A 16,604-nucleotide genomic window follows, 5' to 3' on the forward strand; every position below is an offset into this window, starting at 1 on the left:
TAATAAGACGCTGTCACATATGATAACCCATAATCATGGGCTAAACCAAATAATATTAAAACTAAAAACTAAAAACATCAATAAATAAACAAATTCTAAACCCTTTTCGTCTTCTAAAGTCCTAATTGCTCTGGGTTTTCTTTTTACTATCTTCCACAGTTCAGCCATCAATCCATCACTTATATTCATCTCCATCGTCATTTTTTTTTTCGCTAGTTCTTCATCTCGATCTATCACTTACCCCAGTAGCCTCTCTTATGGGTTTATGGGTTATAAAAGTGTAATGTTGAGTTTCATCTTTGGTTATAGGTGTCTTTGTTTTCTGATTCTAAATCCGCATAGACAAGCCCCGTGTCCTCTCCCCAGAGGCCCCAAAATTGGGGGGACACCATAAGCTCGCGTCTCTCTCACTCATCGTCTCTTCCCTGCTCCTCCAGGTGCGAAATTCCTCGCCTCGCCGATTCCAGGCTCTCTCTCATCTTCAACCGCTCTCTGCCTTGTTTTTTTCTTTCTCGATCTGGAATTGAATATTGTTTACGGGTTGTATGTATTTAATTGATTGATTAAGGATTCTTGATTTGCTTAGAATTGATCATTTTCTGTCATTGTTTGTTTATGGGTTTATGTCTTAGATTGTTGTTTCTGTTTTTCAAGTTATGTACTATGTACTTTGCTTCAGTCGATCATTTTACAAGAACATTTTACTTCGCTTCGCTTTGTTGTTTTATTGCTTTGTAATTTACAATAACATTTTACTTTGTAGTTTTGTTCTGCTGTGTACTTGTTTTATTGCTTCACTACCTTAATGATAGAATTGATTTGATCTTGTTATGTTTTTGTATCAATGTTATGAATACAGTTACTGTAATGCCATTTCTTTGGTTCTTATGGTAAAGCTTTTGTTGCTGCTTTGTTGCATTGAGTTCACTTAGTTGCTGATTCGAAGTGTTTATTACCACTGTTTTAGATTCATGGACATGTAACAACAAAAATGATAGCTTCTGAAGTTCTATCATTTTTTTTTTTTTTTGAGAAGAGTGGATTTTTCAGTTTTCAATTGCAATAAAGTTTCAGAACTCAGAAAGTTTGTTTTGTAATCCTTGACAAATTTCAATAAACGACCATGGCATTATTCAGTTCAAGTTGATTTTGCAGTTTAGTCTGTTTGTTATTGCTTCTGCTCTTACAGTTAAAACAACTATTTTGTTTTGTGGATAAAAGCTGTGAAGTTATTCATGGCATTAATGTTACAGGTATCTGCACTGCATGTTCTTAATGGCCACTCAAGAAGCTCTGCAGAATAAAGGATTTTGATATTCAAAGTCATGAAGAATGGACACTAGCATATACATACAGGTTTCAGATTTTATAGAGTATATGCATATTGTTTGCATATCTTGCTGGTAGCATATGTGGAATACAGTTGTTATATTTTGTAGTTCTGGAAACAGAATATATTCTTTCTTAACTCAATATAGTATGTTGTTTTTTGACCATGCTTTGAAATAGGATAAGACAAATATTACAATTGTGAGATAAGTCAAATCTTGTAATCTTTTGTGAAATTAATTTCGTCCAGTGTTGCAACAAACATGGGATTGGACTATTGTGATTATTCTACTCTTTAGTCCTAAGCAGTACCAAACATGGGTCAAGAATTATTACAGCTTAAGCCAAGCTTAGACAGTCTAGGACTGTTTTAGAAATTAGTCCTGCCTTAGGCAGTCCTGTGTAACAAACATGCTGATCAATCTCACCTTAATTGCATTCTATTTGTACATGCCTTCTTGCATGACTTTCAGTTACTTATATGTTTTACTAACTCCCAACCACTGCACTGCATACCACCTTATAATATTAGTAAAACTTTGTTAGAGTATTTTGATTATGAGATGTTGGAGGTTGTTAAAATTAAAATTAAACCTATCATTAATACCTAATCTTACCTCACCTCAGTTGGGGAGGCCTCGTATTCAATATTAGAAGAATTGCTGTCAACTAATAAAATAGAATCTATTCTAAACCAAAAAACAAAACAAAAAAACTAATAAAATAGAATCTAATTTTTCAAAAACATAAAAAAAAGAAGAAGATAAAAATGGAATAAAGTGCCACGTAACTAAAAATTCTGAATTGCCACAAAGAAGAAAATGCAGCTCTGACTGACTCGGTATTTGGGTAACGGCAAAGGAGGAGGATCAGGCGTCGTGTGTGTTTCTCCATCATTTAGTGCTCTTATTGATTTTTGAGGTTCCTTCAACCCATCATACACTCAATAGTTTGTAAATCGATATCGAATTCTCAGTGCCATTGATGATTTCTCATAGCTTTATAGTCTTTCAGAGGTTTCAGTTCACAGCAGGACTATCAGTTTTAGTTCTTTCGTTTTATGAATTGGGTATAGCTGAATAAAGTTATGTTTTTAACTGTCTGCAGGTGCAGTCTAGATGGGGTGGTTATTGATTATCTCGTTTGTGATTGTGATATGGATAGCTTCTCTGCTCAAAATCCTCCATGGTTCATACTCACCTTCTAAGGGTGCTTTCTTGAATGATTCTAATAATGGTGGGCAGTCTGCTTGAGCTTTCTTTTTTAAAGGGTGCTTTTTGATTATTAGTTTAGTTAAATGAGTTTATTATCTCAGGTGGCGGTGCCAAGAAGAAAAAAGTGTTGCTGGTTGTTGCCCACCCAGATGACGAGTCTATGTAAGCATAGCTTTACACATTGCTTTATCATGTTTCAAGTCCAATTGCCTTTAGTTTCAGCTGAGTTTTTTTTAGTCTATATTCTGTTGGGGCTCTTCAATGTTGGAATGGTATGAGGGAGAATTCCTCTTCATCATATAAACATCAGATTGCTTCTTATGCCCTTCAAACTTGGTGGCTACATATATTGCTAAACTGAATTCTTGTCCTTGATAATTAATACAACTAGGTCCTGAATGGAAAAGAAAGTATAATTTAATTCCTAGAAAGCATTATTCTCCTGGTAATTATTGAGGTTTTATATTTTAGAGAGGAAATCTGTCCATAGGATTGTTATGTATCGTGTTAAAAATCTTTGTTGCATATCCGCAGGTTCTTCACTCCCACAATAAACTACCTCACTTCGAGAGGTCATAATATTCACATCTTATGCTTGTCAGTTGGTAACACTCATCCCTATATTTCTGCATCCTTTTACATTTTGTGGCATGCGCTGGTTTATTAAACTCTTGCTTTAATCCTTTCTCCTTTTTGGTACTTCTATTAAATTTATATCTCTTTATAAATTAAGCCAATAAACCTTCTCACAGATGAAAAAATGTTGTGCTTCCTTTTCTCTTATTAGGCTTGAAACAAGAACTTTTACCCTTTACTTTATTGTATGTAAATATGTTTGGCATTCCCGTTGTGGACCAAGACAAGGTAGAATCTCATGCCTTATTTGAGAATGGTTTTCCTCGATACATCAAGTGTATCAAATCTAGCACACAATTCTGACCTATTCATGGAGATAGTTAAGGACATATGACAAGAGAGTTGATGAAAATAAATATTCTGCACTGAGGTGTTTAGGACTTTAACAGCACTCAAAACTTTTGTAAGATGGTTATCTGTAACCAACAGGAAAATCTCCTAATGTATCCATCTCTCTTTCTTCTTCTTTTTTTTTTTTTTGGAGCATCGAAATATATCTATTGGAATTCTGGGCTATCTCTCTTTTTAACAGAAGGGATATCACTTCAATATCAAGCCTATTAGTGTGTGTATTATTTCCACAACTTACATTCGAATTGCATTTTGAGTAGCAATTTATACAAGGGTTCTTTTCCATCCATAAGTGTTTGGAATAAATGTAAGACTGTCTCTTTGATGGCAAATGCCTTCCAAATCTTTCTGTCTATTCATTGTACAGTAGTTTTAGGCTTTAGCCTCTTTACCATTGCTTATACCGATGGTAACTATTGTTATGCAACTTTCCAGGAATATGCAGATTAGTTTACACTTGCCTCTATCATGTCTGGTATTAAGTATTTTTTAATTACTGTTCAGTTTCATCTGTATGCAGGCGATGCAGATGGTAAAGGAAATACTAGAAAAGATGAGCTCTACAAGGCTTCTGCAATGCTCAAGGTGATGTAGAATTTGGAACTAGAGAGATGAGGCTTTTGTAATTAATTTGTAATATAGTTGTGACTTTGTTAGCTAAAATTTAAGCTTCTACTTCCATCCCATTCTGAAAACTTTTAAATATATTTAGTCTTTTTGTTCTTTTGATACATTGCTGAGTACTTCACCAGAGCATTCACATTGTTTTACAACATTTGAAATTGGGCATGCAGGTTCCACATCAACAAGTCAAGATTCTGGACCATCCAGATCTTCAGGTTCTACTCAATTATGTAACTACCACCTCTTGTTTTAGTACCATCTTGAGAGTCTATAACCATTTATTCTTAAATCCTTAGGATGGTTTTGGCAACATGTGGAACCACAATTTAGTGGCGAAGATTGTTGAAGAGGAAGTCATAAGTCATGGCATTAACTTGGTAAGATAGTGTTTCAAAACAAATTAGTTTGCGCTTTAGCTCTTCACCTTCTACTATCATTTCTGTTCTGGTGAATTTCTAGTTCTCTTTCTCTGTGTTAATTTTTTGGTGGTGCAATAAGCATCATTTAACGGACTACTTCATGGTGAAATGCACACCTAATCTCGTTCTGATCACATATTGCATTTCTAACCATTTCACATGGGGTTTTACAGATACTTACTTTTGATAATTATGGAGTTTCGGGACACTGTAACCACCGTGATGTGCATTATGGTGTAAGGTATGCTGAACACCATTTTTTTTTTATCACCTCCAGTTACTACTTATATAGGTCAAAATAATTCTGGTAAATAAATACCCATGTATGTTATTGAAACTTATGTTACAACTTGATGACTACTCTTCACATCACTTGTTGGTTATTTGTCTATCCGTGGACATTTAATCCTTTTATATTTCAACACTTTCAGACAGATCATAAGTTGGAAATTTCATGCCTTAGAAAGAACCAGAGTGTTATAAGTATGTGGTGAATAGTGCCATTATTTGATAAACTTTGATTAAAAGTTTCCAAGTTCCAGTAAGTTGGTCTAATTAAGATATGTATATGGTTATCTAAGATGATTTATTCAATTGTTTGTTTCTATGTTACTATTAACCTATATTCAGTCTTTACTACAATTTATTGGATATGCTGCTTTTGTAATGGTAGCTGTGAAGTTTACATGACAGCTAGTTAAAGCAGCTTAAACTCTTTATATGTTTAAGCCTTTCACTTTATGTATTTCCCAAGGTGATAAGATGAAAGGGATAAACCTCTATTGATGGTCGCAGAAACTTTTTATTGTTTTTTTGTTTTGTTTCAAATTGAAAAGGTTTTCCTGTTAGGTATCTTGCACAACATATAATAGAGAAGATTGCACTTGTGAAAATTCTTTTGATTGCCATGACTAGTAATGAATAAGAAAATGATGTAACTGCCTGCTTTTAATTAATTAATTAATTATTTTTTTTTTAAGGCCAAGTCTTAAATGAACTCAGCTAGTTGCATATTGTCTTAACCCCTTTTCAGGGGATATACATTTCCAGGATAGGCCATTTTGTGCTCTTTTTTGTTTACTTACTGAATTCATATCTGATTACATTTACAGTTTGCTCCAGTCTATTTAATAATTGTTGATGTTGCAAAGCAGGAAGCTTTTAAATGCATCGTCACAGAGGAATATTGAAGCCTGGGAACTTGTATGATCTCTTCTTTTGATAATTTAAAAAAAATAATCTTTGGCATTTTAGTTAACTTGCCCAGTGACCCCCAGTCTAATGTTTAGACTTAAGAGTATCCCGACCCATTGACAATGTGATCCGTCCTCCGATTATGATTTCCTATTTCACGTCAACCAATTGATGATGCATTTAAATACTCATCATTGTAGTATTTCAATAATTGTGAAAGAAGGGCATCACTAGCTATGCTTACCGCATATTGTTGAATCTGTTAGATAATTTTCTTTTGTTGCCCAATCCATTGTCAGGTCAGTACAAACATATTCCGCAAGTATAGTGGACCAGTGGATATATGGTTGTCCACTATATATTCCATGCAATGCTCAAATGAAATGTTGCATTGCTTGGTAAATGAGCAACCTCGAAAGAGCTTCCGGGCGATGGCACAACATGCAAGCCAATGGGTTTGGTAAGCTTTTACTTGTAATCAATTGAAAGTGCATGGAATGTCTTTGTTATTCTCATACATTCTTCCTTGTTTTTCTTTCTTGTGTGAATCTTGTTATACTTGCATCAACTACAAGAACTCCAAGCAATAACTTCTTCAACATCCCTAGATTGGACATATTTCTAAAATTAAGATAGTGTAATGAGCTATCCTTGTTTCTAAAATTCGTTTTATATTTTCAGGTTTCGCAAGCTTTTTGTGGCATTTTCCAGTTGCACCTATGTGAACATGCTTAGAAAGATGAAGTAGCTTCTAAGATCCTGTACTTGTGTTTTGGTAAGTCTTCTCCTCTCATGATATACGGCAGGTAAAGACATGATTCCTTGTTCTATATGCTGTTTCTTTCTCTTTTCTGAGACATTCATTTAGAAAAGTGATTGGAGACCTTACAATATTGGGCACAGTTTCACTGCTTCTGGGACAACATTTCAGTGTGAGTTTTGAGTCAGTAATAAGATCCCAATCTGATGGAATAAAGTAGTTCTTTATTCTTCTGCCCTTTTGCTATCCATGAAATAGAGATGCGGGAAGCTTCTGTCCAATTTTGTTTTGTATAATTAATAAACCTCTCTATAAGAAAATGGTAGGAACAAAATGGTTTGTGTAATTGATAAGCCTCTCTATAAATACCTCAAAGTTTTAATTATAGGAACAAATTTGTGCGATTATGTCAAAAAAGATAAAAATAATACGAATAAGAAACTACTTGAAGGATCAGCTTTCATCAGTGAATGACATGCTCATTCTAATTGATTTGTTGCATGTACATTTGTTCTCACTAATTATATTGCAATTCTTCTTTTGTCAGGTTGGCCAGTGTATTGTTGGAATCCTGAAGGAGTTCGATTAGCTGAATTTATTCTGAATAATTACATCTACTGGTGGTATCTTAATTTGCACCTTTAGTTCAGGTGCAAATTAAGATACCACCAGTTGCTCAAAAAACCACTCCCAGTTGCTCACTGCTGTAAATCATGCATTCCTCTATTATTTTTTCTTTTGGCAAAGAAATCATGACTTTCTTAACAGAATATCTGAAATTCGTTTCTTTGAAATGCTTCATTAAACACTCTGCAAGTATTGAGAAAGCTAACATGTAATTATACACTCCAACCAAAGGATCAATGGGATTGCTATTTTGAGTAGTTACACGTAGTTGTATAGTCATATAATATCAGAGAGGGTTAAGCGTCATATGTATGGAAGTTCTATTTAGCTATCCATACCTCTGAAATCCTATATATGTACATATTTTCTTTTTTCTTGTTTAATTTCCCTTCTTGTTACACCAGTTCCTCATGCGGGCTCTGGTTTGGATTTTGAAAGGCTTGTATAGTTTGCAACTGAGATGGAGAATATGAAAGATATGGTTCCTTTCCCATTGACACCTGGTTCATCAGAACTTTAAGGAGGTTGTTAACATTGACACTTGGGTACTAGCGTCTTGCTGGTACTATATGCATAAACTGACATGGAAAAAAGTCACACGTGTCAGTTTCGTAGTGGTTGGTCGCACAGACCACCTGGTGCGTTTGTCGCATGTAAGATTTTCTCAACCTTTATGGCTTTAAAAATAAAAACGGAATTCCAATATATGCTTACATTAGCAGAGACGCTATATAAGTAGGGCTGGGCATTTAGTACCGGAATCCCGATCCTGTACCGGTCCCGTCCCGAAAGTTAGCGGGACGGGACGAGATAGGTTTTGAAAATAGCAATCCCGTTCCGTCCCGTCCCGTTTTAACATTACCATAACGGGACGGGACGGGACGGGACTATCCCGAAAAATCCCGTCCCGTCCCGTAATATTAGAATACTTGATTTTATTCATTTTATACTTGATTTTTTAGGTTTGCATGGTGTTACAATGCACTCAACCACACTTAATTTGGTCTAAAATAATACTTTTAATTTCATTCATGTTCTTTTTTTTTGTCTTGTGTGATTTTGGATATTTTTAGTTGTTGTTTGAGGGTTAATTTTTAATGTGGGATGTTTAGTACTTTTAAAGTGGGATGTAATTTAGCACCTATGCACCTATGTTCTTGTTGATTTTAGTACTTCTAATTTCATCAATGTTCTTTTTTTTGTTTATGTGTTTTTGGATTTTTTATTCCATTAATTTCATTAATGTTGTTTCAAACAGCATAAAAATGTCGAAAATTTCATACACTGATCAATTGTGGCGGAGCATTTGAATGCTTGGAGTTTCTCAACCCGTTTTTTCACCTGTGGTGGTGTTTGATAATCAATTAATTTGTTCTTGAAAAAAAAAAAAAAAAAAATTTAGTCGGGATCCCGATCCCGTCCCGGTCCCGTCCCGATCGGGATCGGGACGTACGGGACAGATTTTTAAAAACACCTTCCCGTCCCGTCCCGTTCTTTTATTTTCGGGACGGGACTGGATTCACCAAATCCCGGCCCGTCCCGTCCCGTGCCCAGCCCTATATATAAGTACAACAGTATCCCTTTTATCAGTTTATGCATATAGATTGATAAGGGTAACTTCCATCCTACTTAGGAACTACTCTACTCTAACACGACTTCATTTCTATAGTCAAGAATTAATGAATTCAACTTCTTCGATGTTCTATATATAACAAAAATAATCGGCTCTCCATCGTTTTAAAAGATCAATTTTCTGATGTCTCAGCCATTGTAGACACCATTGCAAGGACCTCACTCATTCTAGGTCGCTGGTTTGGCTCTTCCTGCAAGCAATGGTCAGCTGCTAGTGCTGCTAGCGCCATTGCAGATTCCACTGAATAATTTCCTTTAAGCTTGGGGTCTATCATCTTCACCAACTTGCTTCTATCGGAGCTCCATAGTTTCTTTAATTTTCTGTGAAGGTTCTTATCTGATGGATTCTTACCAGTTATGACCTCCAAGATGAAGATACCATAGCTCCACACATTGCTGCTGGACGTCACTTCGCCTCGTATAAGGAGTTCAGGAGCTTCGTAACTCGCATAAAAACGTGTAATATCCTGTATCAAACAATGGTATGTCCTATTAGTAGATTACATATAAGATGTATGTGACTAAAACATTCAAATAGGAATATTTGATCTCTCAAAAGTTAAATATCAAATGTTTAAGATGAATGTCGACATACCATTAAGTGGTCATCGAAAGAACCTAGTGTTGCCATCGAGTACCCTGACAATTTGGCATTTAAGTTCCCATCCAACTGATCCAAGAGTATGTTGGAGGATTTGAAAGATAGTATCTGCAACATCCATGAAAAAAGCCAAGTAATTAAGCATCAATCAACTAGATGTAAAAGAAAAATTTTGTTCGTAAAAGAATGATATATATGTTTGTAGGTATGTACCTTGTTATCTAATTCATCATGAAAATAAGCCAAGCCACGAGCAACATCTCGGAGTATGCTGAGTCTCTTTGCCCATGAAAGAGGTTGATGCCGTTCCTTATGTAGATAGTCATGTAAATTTCCATTGCAGGCATCTTCCTCCACTATAAATCGGACAGGCTCTACATGTCCCTTCTTCTTGTATCGGGTGGCACAATATCCCACCACTCTAGCAAGGTTTGGACGATCATCAATAGCTGATACTTGTTTTGTTAGCTCCCTCGCCCACTCATCGTCGCTCTGTCACATTATCGGAATTAGTTAGATTAATGAGTACTGAACAAATAGTACAGTGATTATGTATGTGCATGTCTGTTTATAGTTTGAGAAGGAGATGATGAGTTAGCCATAACTAATGAGTTAACGATGTGTACGTACTTTTGCTTTACGAGTAGGTGCTCGGGTGATCCTATAGACAAGTATATGGATGTTGGTTTTGTTGCCATCCTTGATGACTCCCTTAAAGATGTCAGCTCCAAAATCTCCCCCTCCAATGTAGCGAGATGAGCTGAAGTTCTCGGTGGCCTTCTCAAGCTCCGAGAGTTTGAAGACTCTGAGGCCGCGTGTACTGGTGAAATGTGTGTAGGAATCCATATATAGCTAGCACTAGCAGCACTTTAATTGTAACTCTTCTTTCTCTCAAGTTTGATTGTGCTTCTTCAGACAAAAGAAACAAAGTTGTGTTGTGTGAAGGATGCAGCAACAACTATATAGACTCCCTATTAGGGATTTACCTTTATGAATCAGGAATTAGAGTCATAATAGGTTTATCCTAACTCTTTCTGCTTTCCTTTTTTTTTTTCAAGTCATTAACTCCCTATCAGGGCTTTATGAATCAGGAAATATAATCCTAGTCAGATAAATCCTTCATCAACTAGGAACAGAATTCTGCTTTCCTTTTCTTGTTTTCCCCTTATTTCAGTGATGATGGCTTGTTCAGTGTTTTCCTTTTTTTTCTTTTTTCTTTTTTTTAACTGATTTCCTCTTCCATTTTTATAAGGGAACTCAAAATTTGTTGAAGACAAATGTCAACAAATACTAGTTGAGTTAAACTTGGATGAACATGTTAAGACTAAATTCAATCGACGTTCACGTAGATAAATTGAGAAGGTAACAAGTAAAAAGTACTGTAATAAAATGATACTTTGGATACTTCATGAGAATTTAGAATATATATATTTGGTAGGAAGAGAGGTTACATTTGTGATGTAATAGAGCAACCTATAAGTTTGATGACTTGATCTAATATATTATCTTTAATCTAAAACTCCCATGGGAGCCTCCAGCGTTTTTGCTTCAAGAGGCCAACAAGTATTCAACTTCCATTTACAATCTATAAAAGGGGAATCATTGCTAAAGGAGCCAGCTTATCCCTTGACAACCAAAACAGGTATACCATACTGATCCCTTTGTGCTTCTGTTAACATGTCTTCACAATCTTGGGTCTCCATATTTGCAAATTCAAGCAACCTTTTTCTCCAATAAGTGGATCCACAAACTTCCTTCTCAAAATCTCCCTTTTAGATCCTGTCAAAAATTCATTTTTGGAGTAGTCCACACTCTCTGAAGGGAGTTGTTGAGGGCTTCCCATATCTGTTGTCGTCTCCACAATTCTGTTTATCATCTCCAGTACTTCACTCATTTTAGGACGTGATTTTGGCTGTCTCACCAAGCACCGGTTGGCCACAGCTGCTAGCTTTTGTGCAGCCTTGAGGGAATACTTCCCTTCAAGCCTTGGATCCATGATAAGCTGAAACTTCTTTAAATCTGCAGACATATGTGCTCTCACCCATTCCAAGAGCTTTTGCTCATTCTTGGGGCGGTTCCGGTCTACAGGCCGCCTTCCTGTGATGAGTTCATAAAGGAAAATGCCATAGCTCCACACATCACTTTTCGATGTGAGATGTCCTGTCTGAATATATTCCGGAGCTGCATATCCAACTGTTCCAACAACCTGTATAATGCCAATATGTCATGTTTGATTAATACTAATATGAGAATATTCTAAGGTGTTATATGTAATATAATCTTGTGTATAAGTGAACATACCGCAGTAGAGACGTGGCTCACTCCATCTGAAGGCCCCAGCCTAGCTAATCCAAAGTCTGATAACTTTGCGTTCCAATGTTCATCCAAAAGTATGTTCGAAGACTTAAAATCCCTAAAGATAATCTGTGCCAGGAATAGTCATTTTTTTTTTGTAACAAGGTAAATCAGTGGAAGTACATTGGACACTAATATCCAAGGGGAAATCATCTGGAAAAGCTACTGAACGCAAAGACATGATCACCACTAGGATTTATTGCACAGGGGTCATGAAGAAGAGTTATCGACAGATGACACTATATCATCCTTAGCCAAAATCTTAACTTCTCTGTAGTTTAGTTGAGCATTCGTTAAAGCCCTTTTCCACTTGCAATTTTTTATCACATTTACTATTTTCGAGCTCCCTAAAGCAGCTAGTTGCTCTGGCATTGGTTTTAGGCAATGAATCGATGCTGTCAAATGCTTTACCTTACCGAAGATAAGAACTTTTTCATTTCCTACTAATTTGTATGTTCTAGATAATACGACAACTGATATTAACTATTTAAAGTACCTGAAATTCCATTTCTTCGTGGAGGTATGCTAATCCGCGAGCAGCATCCTGTGCTATTTTGACCCTTGTGACCCAAGGGAGTGCAATCTGAAATCGGCTTGATAAGTGATCTTGTACACTCCTGTTGGGCATGTATTCATATATCAGGAGCCTCTGGATCCCTCTTTCATCATCCTCAGCACAGTAGCCCAGTAATTTGACAAGATTTTGATGCTCAACAATCCCTAAAACATTAACTTCAGTCACCCATTCTTTATGGCCCTGTTACAGAAAAACCACTAGATATATCAAACCTCTAAAGAAAATCTTTCAATTAAAAGTTCCAATTGATTCCAAATAGCTTTCACACCATCAGAACCATAATGATTAAGACAAGGATGGAATTTATCTAAAGTCAGTATTTTTGAAGTTTGAGATTTATGTATCTCATGCAAGGATGATATCAAAACTTCCTCATTTTATGTGAACTTTTGGAGTCTTTTGAAATAATGAATCATCTTGTTAACATGATTAATCCACCTATAACGTTTACCACAATGCAGAACACTTGTTCCAATGACATTATTTTTCAACGTATATAGAAGAAGAACACTTGCCTGCAATCCCCTTTTACTCAGTTGTTTAACAGCGATGTCTATTTTCTTATGTGGATCTTGTGCACTCTTGATGACACCCCTATACACACCACCAAACCCGCCCTCTCCAAGCATGAGGGAGAGACTAAAATTCTTTGTTGCTGCTTTCAGCTCCGCGCATGTGAATTCGCTTAGGTTGCTGTGTCTTTGAGACATTACTGCAAATGACTTGACAGAGGATGTTGTGCTAAATTCCGAGACATCCTGGGAATTAAACTCTGATCTTCTAGGATCACGATCAAGCGAAAAGAAAGAGGAAGTGGAATGACCAGAAGGACACTTGGTAGTCTTTGGTTCATCATTTTTCTCTTTGCTGTTGAAATAAAAACACTTCATTGTCTGCAGAATGCTGATTTCTTTGCTTGATTCTACAACATATAAACACATAATTAACTAATTAAGTATTTCAAGGTCAAGAAGTATGCTTTTGAATAATAATGAAATCCACATCTCTGTATCCCAAATTAGCAATCTAAATGATCCGGTTATTTCATCATAAACACATACAAATGATATCTTTTACATTGGAAACTTCCACCTTCCAAAGATAATCAAGAAAACTTGAATTTGACTATTTGATGGACACACTTATCAAATAGTCCAAATATCAAATTGGGTACCTAAGTCAACCTAGATTTTCATCTGACATGCTAGAAACAAAAACCCCTTTGACCTTGATGATCAAGTAACTCTTTCTCCAAACAGTTAGGCACCATAATACAAAGGAAAAAAAAAGCCTACAATTCAAGGGTTAATCGGTCAATTTATTTGGGGAAGTATCAAAATTTTCTAAAAGCCAGAATCCCATTTCAATTGAATCCTCACCAACAGTAATCATGACATCTCAAATTCTCTAACTTTAAATTGTAAGAACACCAAGTGGAGAACAAGCAAGAAAACTCATATATCTATCAGAAACAGAGCTTTACAGCAGACAATTTAACATAACTCACCTTTCACATATGCTCAACTCCAATGGAGCATAGCATTGGAGGACTGGTTTGGCAAACCTTGGGATGATATGAATTCTGGTGTAAATTCTGAAAAGAGCCCTGAAATCATGTAAAGAGGTCTAAGAGCCTTCCAGAAAACAACGAGCTTTCCATGATCTAAGGCAAGTCAATACAGGCAGCTGGGGTCTAGCTCACCAACTAAGAACCCCATTGGAAAAAAGAGGAAAAAAAAAGAGACAAATTAAAAAGAAAAAGAAAAAGAGAGAGAGATGACCCAAAATATGAATTAAGGGAGGTTGATGAAAGCGAATAAACGAGTGAGGAGGTTGGATGGATATTGGTAGTAGCTAGCTTTGTTTAAAAGAAAGAAAAAGGTGAAAAGAGAGAGACAGGAGAAGGAGTCCTGAAGGTAAGGCAAAACCAGAACGAGTCACCATCTGCGAAGTGGCAATCTAGGTGTTGGTTTTATTTAATGGGTTTACAATTTTTTTCAAAAGGTTGTTGCGAGTTGGAGACCACTCTCCTCCCTACTTGTCTGATTCTGTTGGGTACCCTACAAATCCCATAACCTACAGAAATAATGTACTTTCACCGGCGAAGGTATACGTTGCATGCAGGAATAATATACATGTTTTTTTGTTTTTCTCGGATAACAACTCAAATATTACGACTGGTCTAATTCACAGCCTTCTTAATTATAAATAAGAGATTATGTTTCTACCCGAATAATACTGGGTATAATATACATGTTTTATTCGCCGGGGAACGTAGATAATAACATGGAAGATGATATGCTTCTCTGTCCACTTCTAGCAGTGTTCATATGTAGCATGTATGTATGAAACATAGATTAGAACCTAATGGCTAATGGATCATGCTTTTGTCATCCCCTAACAACATAGATTAAACATAGTGAAACTTGATTGAAGTATTCAAATTTCCATCAAACGTTATGTTTGTCTGTTCAATTACAGTGATTTAACCAATTTTAGTAACTCAGTTTAATTTTGTGTAGCCTACCGGATATGACGATTCTTCAGGGTAAACGCACCATCGCAAGGTTTAGACTTTAGATCACTGTGGAGAGAATTGTCGTACTTAAGAACCCTGAGGTGGGTCTGTCACACTCATATGGTATCTCTGATGCAGAGGGATTATTCTGAGCCTATGTTATATATGCCTGCCACCTAAACCAGATTCTAGTTTAATATTCTCAATCATCCCTCACAGCAGCAGCAATATAATACTACTCTTCTATAGTTGACGAAAAATAGCAAATACTATATAATCTACAACTTCGTGTGCATCAATTATCTTAATTCTAATAAAATCAGCAATGTACGTATACAATATTGGTCCAGCTATCATCTGATGAATATTTTATCTTTAGGAAAGTCCTGCTTCTCCTCATTAGTTTCTAGAGATGTATGTTTCTCTAGGTACGTTCTTGAACTTTTCAGAGATTGCTTTGTTAAATTCAACTTTGATTACATTCTTGATCGTCAAGTATGTGTTATATTGAAACAAAATAAATCTACTTTCTTCCAGTACTCAAGCCATATATCTCTCTGTTCTTGTAAAAGAAAATTACAACGAAACACCTCTTGGGGTGCCTTAAACTAATAGAATTCAACCGATAAGCTGACAAATAAGAACTAGAGAGTCTATTCAGCCACATCTTCGGATTAGAGAGTCCATGTCCACAAGAAGCAACAACATCAGCTAAGAAGTTGGCCTCCCTGTAGATGTGGGCAAAAGCAATGCTTTCGAAGCTGTCAGAAAGGTGGGCAATCTCTTTGATAAAAGATATGATGCGCCATGGGATGTCACACTTTCCTTGAACATAGTTGATAATTAGGGCCGCATCTCCTTCCATCTGAATCTTTAAGTAATTAAAGCGTTTAACAGCTTGCAGACCATCCTTGAGGGCAGCGGATTCTGCAACAGGGACAGAGACATTTCCAAGATTCCTAGAACCAGCAACAAGAATGCCGTTGTGATCTCTGATGACGAAACTAGCCGCACCACCATCATTAGATGACACCGAGCCATCAAAATTAAGTTTCACCACCCCATTAGGAGGAGGGTGCCACTTGATCAAGTCTGGATAGTTCCTAGGGCTTCTTTCAGTGGCAAGGTTGAAAGCTCTATAAGAAGCGCCAACCGCAGCAGAAGCATGAACAAAATCAGCAGGAGCAAAGTTGACAGATCGGAAAATAACATTGTTTCGAGCTTTCCAAATTTGCCAACAAATGATTAAGCAATTTTTAGTGGTTACAATATCTTCATTTTGAAATATACGCATAAGCCAGTCTTCAAAACTCTGAAAATTAGCTGGTAAAGGAATAGAACCATCTCTCTTTGGTACCCTTAGGTTATGGATGAATAAAGAACAGTTTGTATTGTTTCCTTGCTTCTTTGCATTTTCCTTTTCTTGTAGTAAACTGATCCTAAACGTTCTTAAAAACCCTAGCTAACTCACTGTTCCCTCTCCTTAATAACCCTAACTTACCCTAGTTTCTTTTTCTTTTTACCATAAAAAATATGTCTTTTGAAATGAGAACGAATTACATTTCAATCATCAATTCATCATATGCATGTGTTTTGATTTGGAGCTAGCTAGTGATGAACATCCGGTTATTTGTGATCTTCCGGTCACAAAAGGAGTAGATGCTTTGGAGTGATGATAACAAGAATTGAAATTACAAATATATATGATCCAACATGAAAATTTTATAAGAACTTACAAGTCATAAATTTCGTCTCAAAACCAGAGAA

The 16,604-nt window shown here is 36.1% G+C and overlaps 4 protein-coding genes and 1 non-coding gene across 6 annotated transcripts; 2 read left to right on the forward strand and 3 right to left on the reverse strand.

Moving 5' to 3' along the window:
- Positions 1-423: 423 nt before the first annotated feature.
- LOC101290899 lies at positions 424-2,069 on the forward strand. The gene is made up of 2 exons (XR_185253.1): positions 424-437; positions 1,254-2,069. It is a non-coding gene; the product is annotated as an uncharacterized LOC101290899 (transcript).
- Positions 2,070-3,839: 1,770 nt separating this feature from the next.
- On the forward strand, positions 3,840-6,515 carry LOC101291478 (N-acetylglucosaminyl-phosphatidylinositol de-N-acetylase-like). The gene is made up of 7 exons (XM_004308726.1): positions 3,840-4,115; positions 4,325-4,369; positions 4,451-4,531; positions 4,747-4,814; positions 5,728-5,776; positions 6,067-6,227; positions 6,449-6,515. The coding sequence occupies exons 1-7, from the start codon at positions 3,999-4,001 to the stop codon at positions 6,513-6,515; spliced, it is 588 nt and encodes a 195-aa protein (XP_004308774.1). The 5' UTR covers positions 3,840-3,998.
- A 2,384-nt stretch (positions 6,516-8,899) lies between these two features.
- LOC101291773 (probable serine/threonine-protein kinase NAK-like) lies at positions 8,900-10,233 on the reverse strand. The gene is made up of 4 exons (XM_004308727.1): positions 10,018-10,233; positions 9,601-9,879; positions 9,382-9,495; positions 8,900-9,253 (listed from the first exon to the last, which is right to left on the reverse strand). Exons 1-4 carry the CDS (start codon positions 10,231-10,233, stop codon positions 8,900-8,902), a joined length of 963 nt encoding a protein of 320 aa, XP_004308775.1.
- A 587-nt stretch (positions 10,234-10,820) lies between these two features.
- LOC101315180 (probable receptor-like protein kinase At5g15080-like) lies at positions 10,821-14,142 on the reverse strand. 2 transcript variants are annotated; one of them, XM_004307322.1, is made up of 5 exons: positions 13,827-14,142; positions 12,835-13,241; positions 12,239-12,499; positions 11,689-11,811; positions 10,821-11,593 (listed from the first exon to the last, which is right to left on the reverse strand). In XM_004307322.1, the coding sequence occupies exons 2-5, from the start codon at positions 13,207-13,209 to the stop codon at positions 11,060-11,062; spliced, it is 1,293 nt and encodes a 430-aa protein (XP_004307370.1). In that variant the 5' UTR covers positions 13,210-13,241; positions 13,827-14,142; the 3' UTR covers positions 10,821-11,059. The 2 variants fall into 2 exon arrangements, with proteins under 2 accessions (XP_004307370.1, XP_004307369.1); XM_004307321.1 differs by lacking the exon at positions 13,827-14,142 and having other exon boundaries at positions 12,835-13,657.
- A 1,218-nt stretch (positions 14,143-15,360) lies between these two features.
- On the reverse strand, positions 15,361-16,131 carry LOC101292070 (putative ribonuclease H protein At1g65750-like). Its single transcript, XM_004308728.1, has one exon. The coding sequence runs from the start codon at positions 16,129-16,131 to the stop codon at positions 15,361-15,363; it is 771 nt and encodes a 256-aa protein (XP_004308776.1).
- Positions 16,132-16,604: the final 473 nt, after the last annotated feature.

This window comes from Fragaria vesca, linkage group LG7 (assembly GCF_000184155.1).
Source record: "Fragaria vesca subsp. vesca linkage group LG7, FraVesHawaii_1.0, whole genome shotgun sequence".
Lineage (NCBI taxonomy): Eukaryota > Viridiplantae > Streptophyta > Magnoliopsida > Rosales > Rosaceae > Fragaria > Fragaria vesca.

Coding starts and splice junctions, on each gene's coding strand:
- LOC101291478 (XM_004308726.1), top strand. CDS start 3,999: ATGTCTGGTATTAAGTATTTTTTAATTACTGTTCAGTTTCATCTGTAT. Junction 4,116..4,324: donor AGGCTTCTGCAATGCTCAAG/GTGATGTAGAAT, acceptor TTGGGCATGCAG/GTTCCACATCAACAAGTCAA. Junction 4,532..4,746: donor TAAGTCATGGCATTAACTTG/GTAAGATAGTGT, acceptor GGGGTTTTACAG/ATACTTACTTTTGATAATTA.
- LOC101291773 (XM_004308727.1), bottom strand. CDS start 10,233: ATGGATTCCTACACACATTTCACCAGTACACGCGGCCTCAGAGTCTTC. Junction 9,880..10,017: donor CACCTACTCGTAAAGCAAAA/GTACGTACACAT, acceptor ATAATGTGACAG/AGCGACGATGAGTGGGCGAG. Junction 9,496..9,600: donor ATGATGAATTAGATAACAAG/GTACATACCTAC, acceptor TGGATGTTGCAG/ATACTATCTTTCAAATCCTC.
- LOC101315180 (XM_004307321.1), bottom strand. CDS start 13,260: ATGTGTTTATATGTTGTAGAATCAAGCAAAGAAATCAGCATTCTGCAG. Junction 12,500..12,834: donor TGAGTAAAAGGGGATTGCAG/GCAAGTGTTCTT, acceptor TTTCTGTAACAG/GGCCATAAAGAATGGGTGAC. Junction 11,594..11,688: donor TGAGCCACGTCTCTACTGCG/GTATGTTCACTT, acceptor GGCATTATACAG/GTTGTTGGAACAGTTGGATA.
- LOC101292070 (XM_004308728.1), bottom strand. CDS start 16,131: ATGCGTATATTTCAAAATGAAGATATTGTAACCACTAAAAATTGCTTA.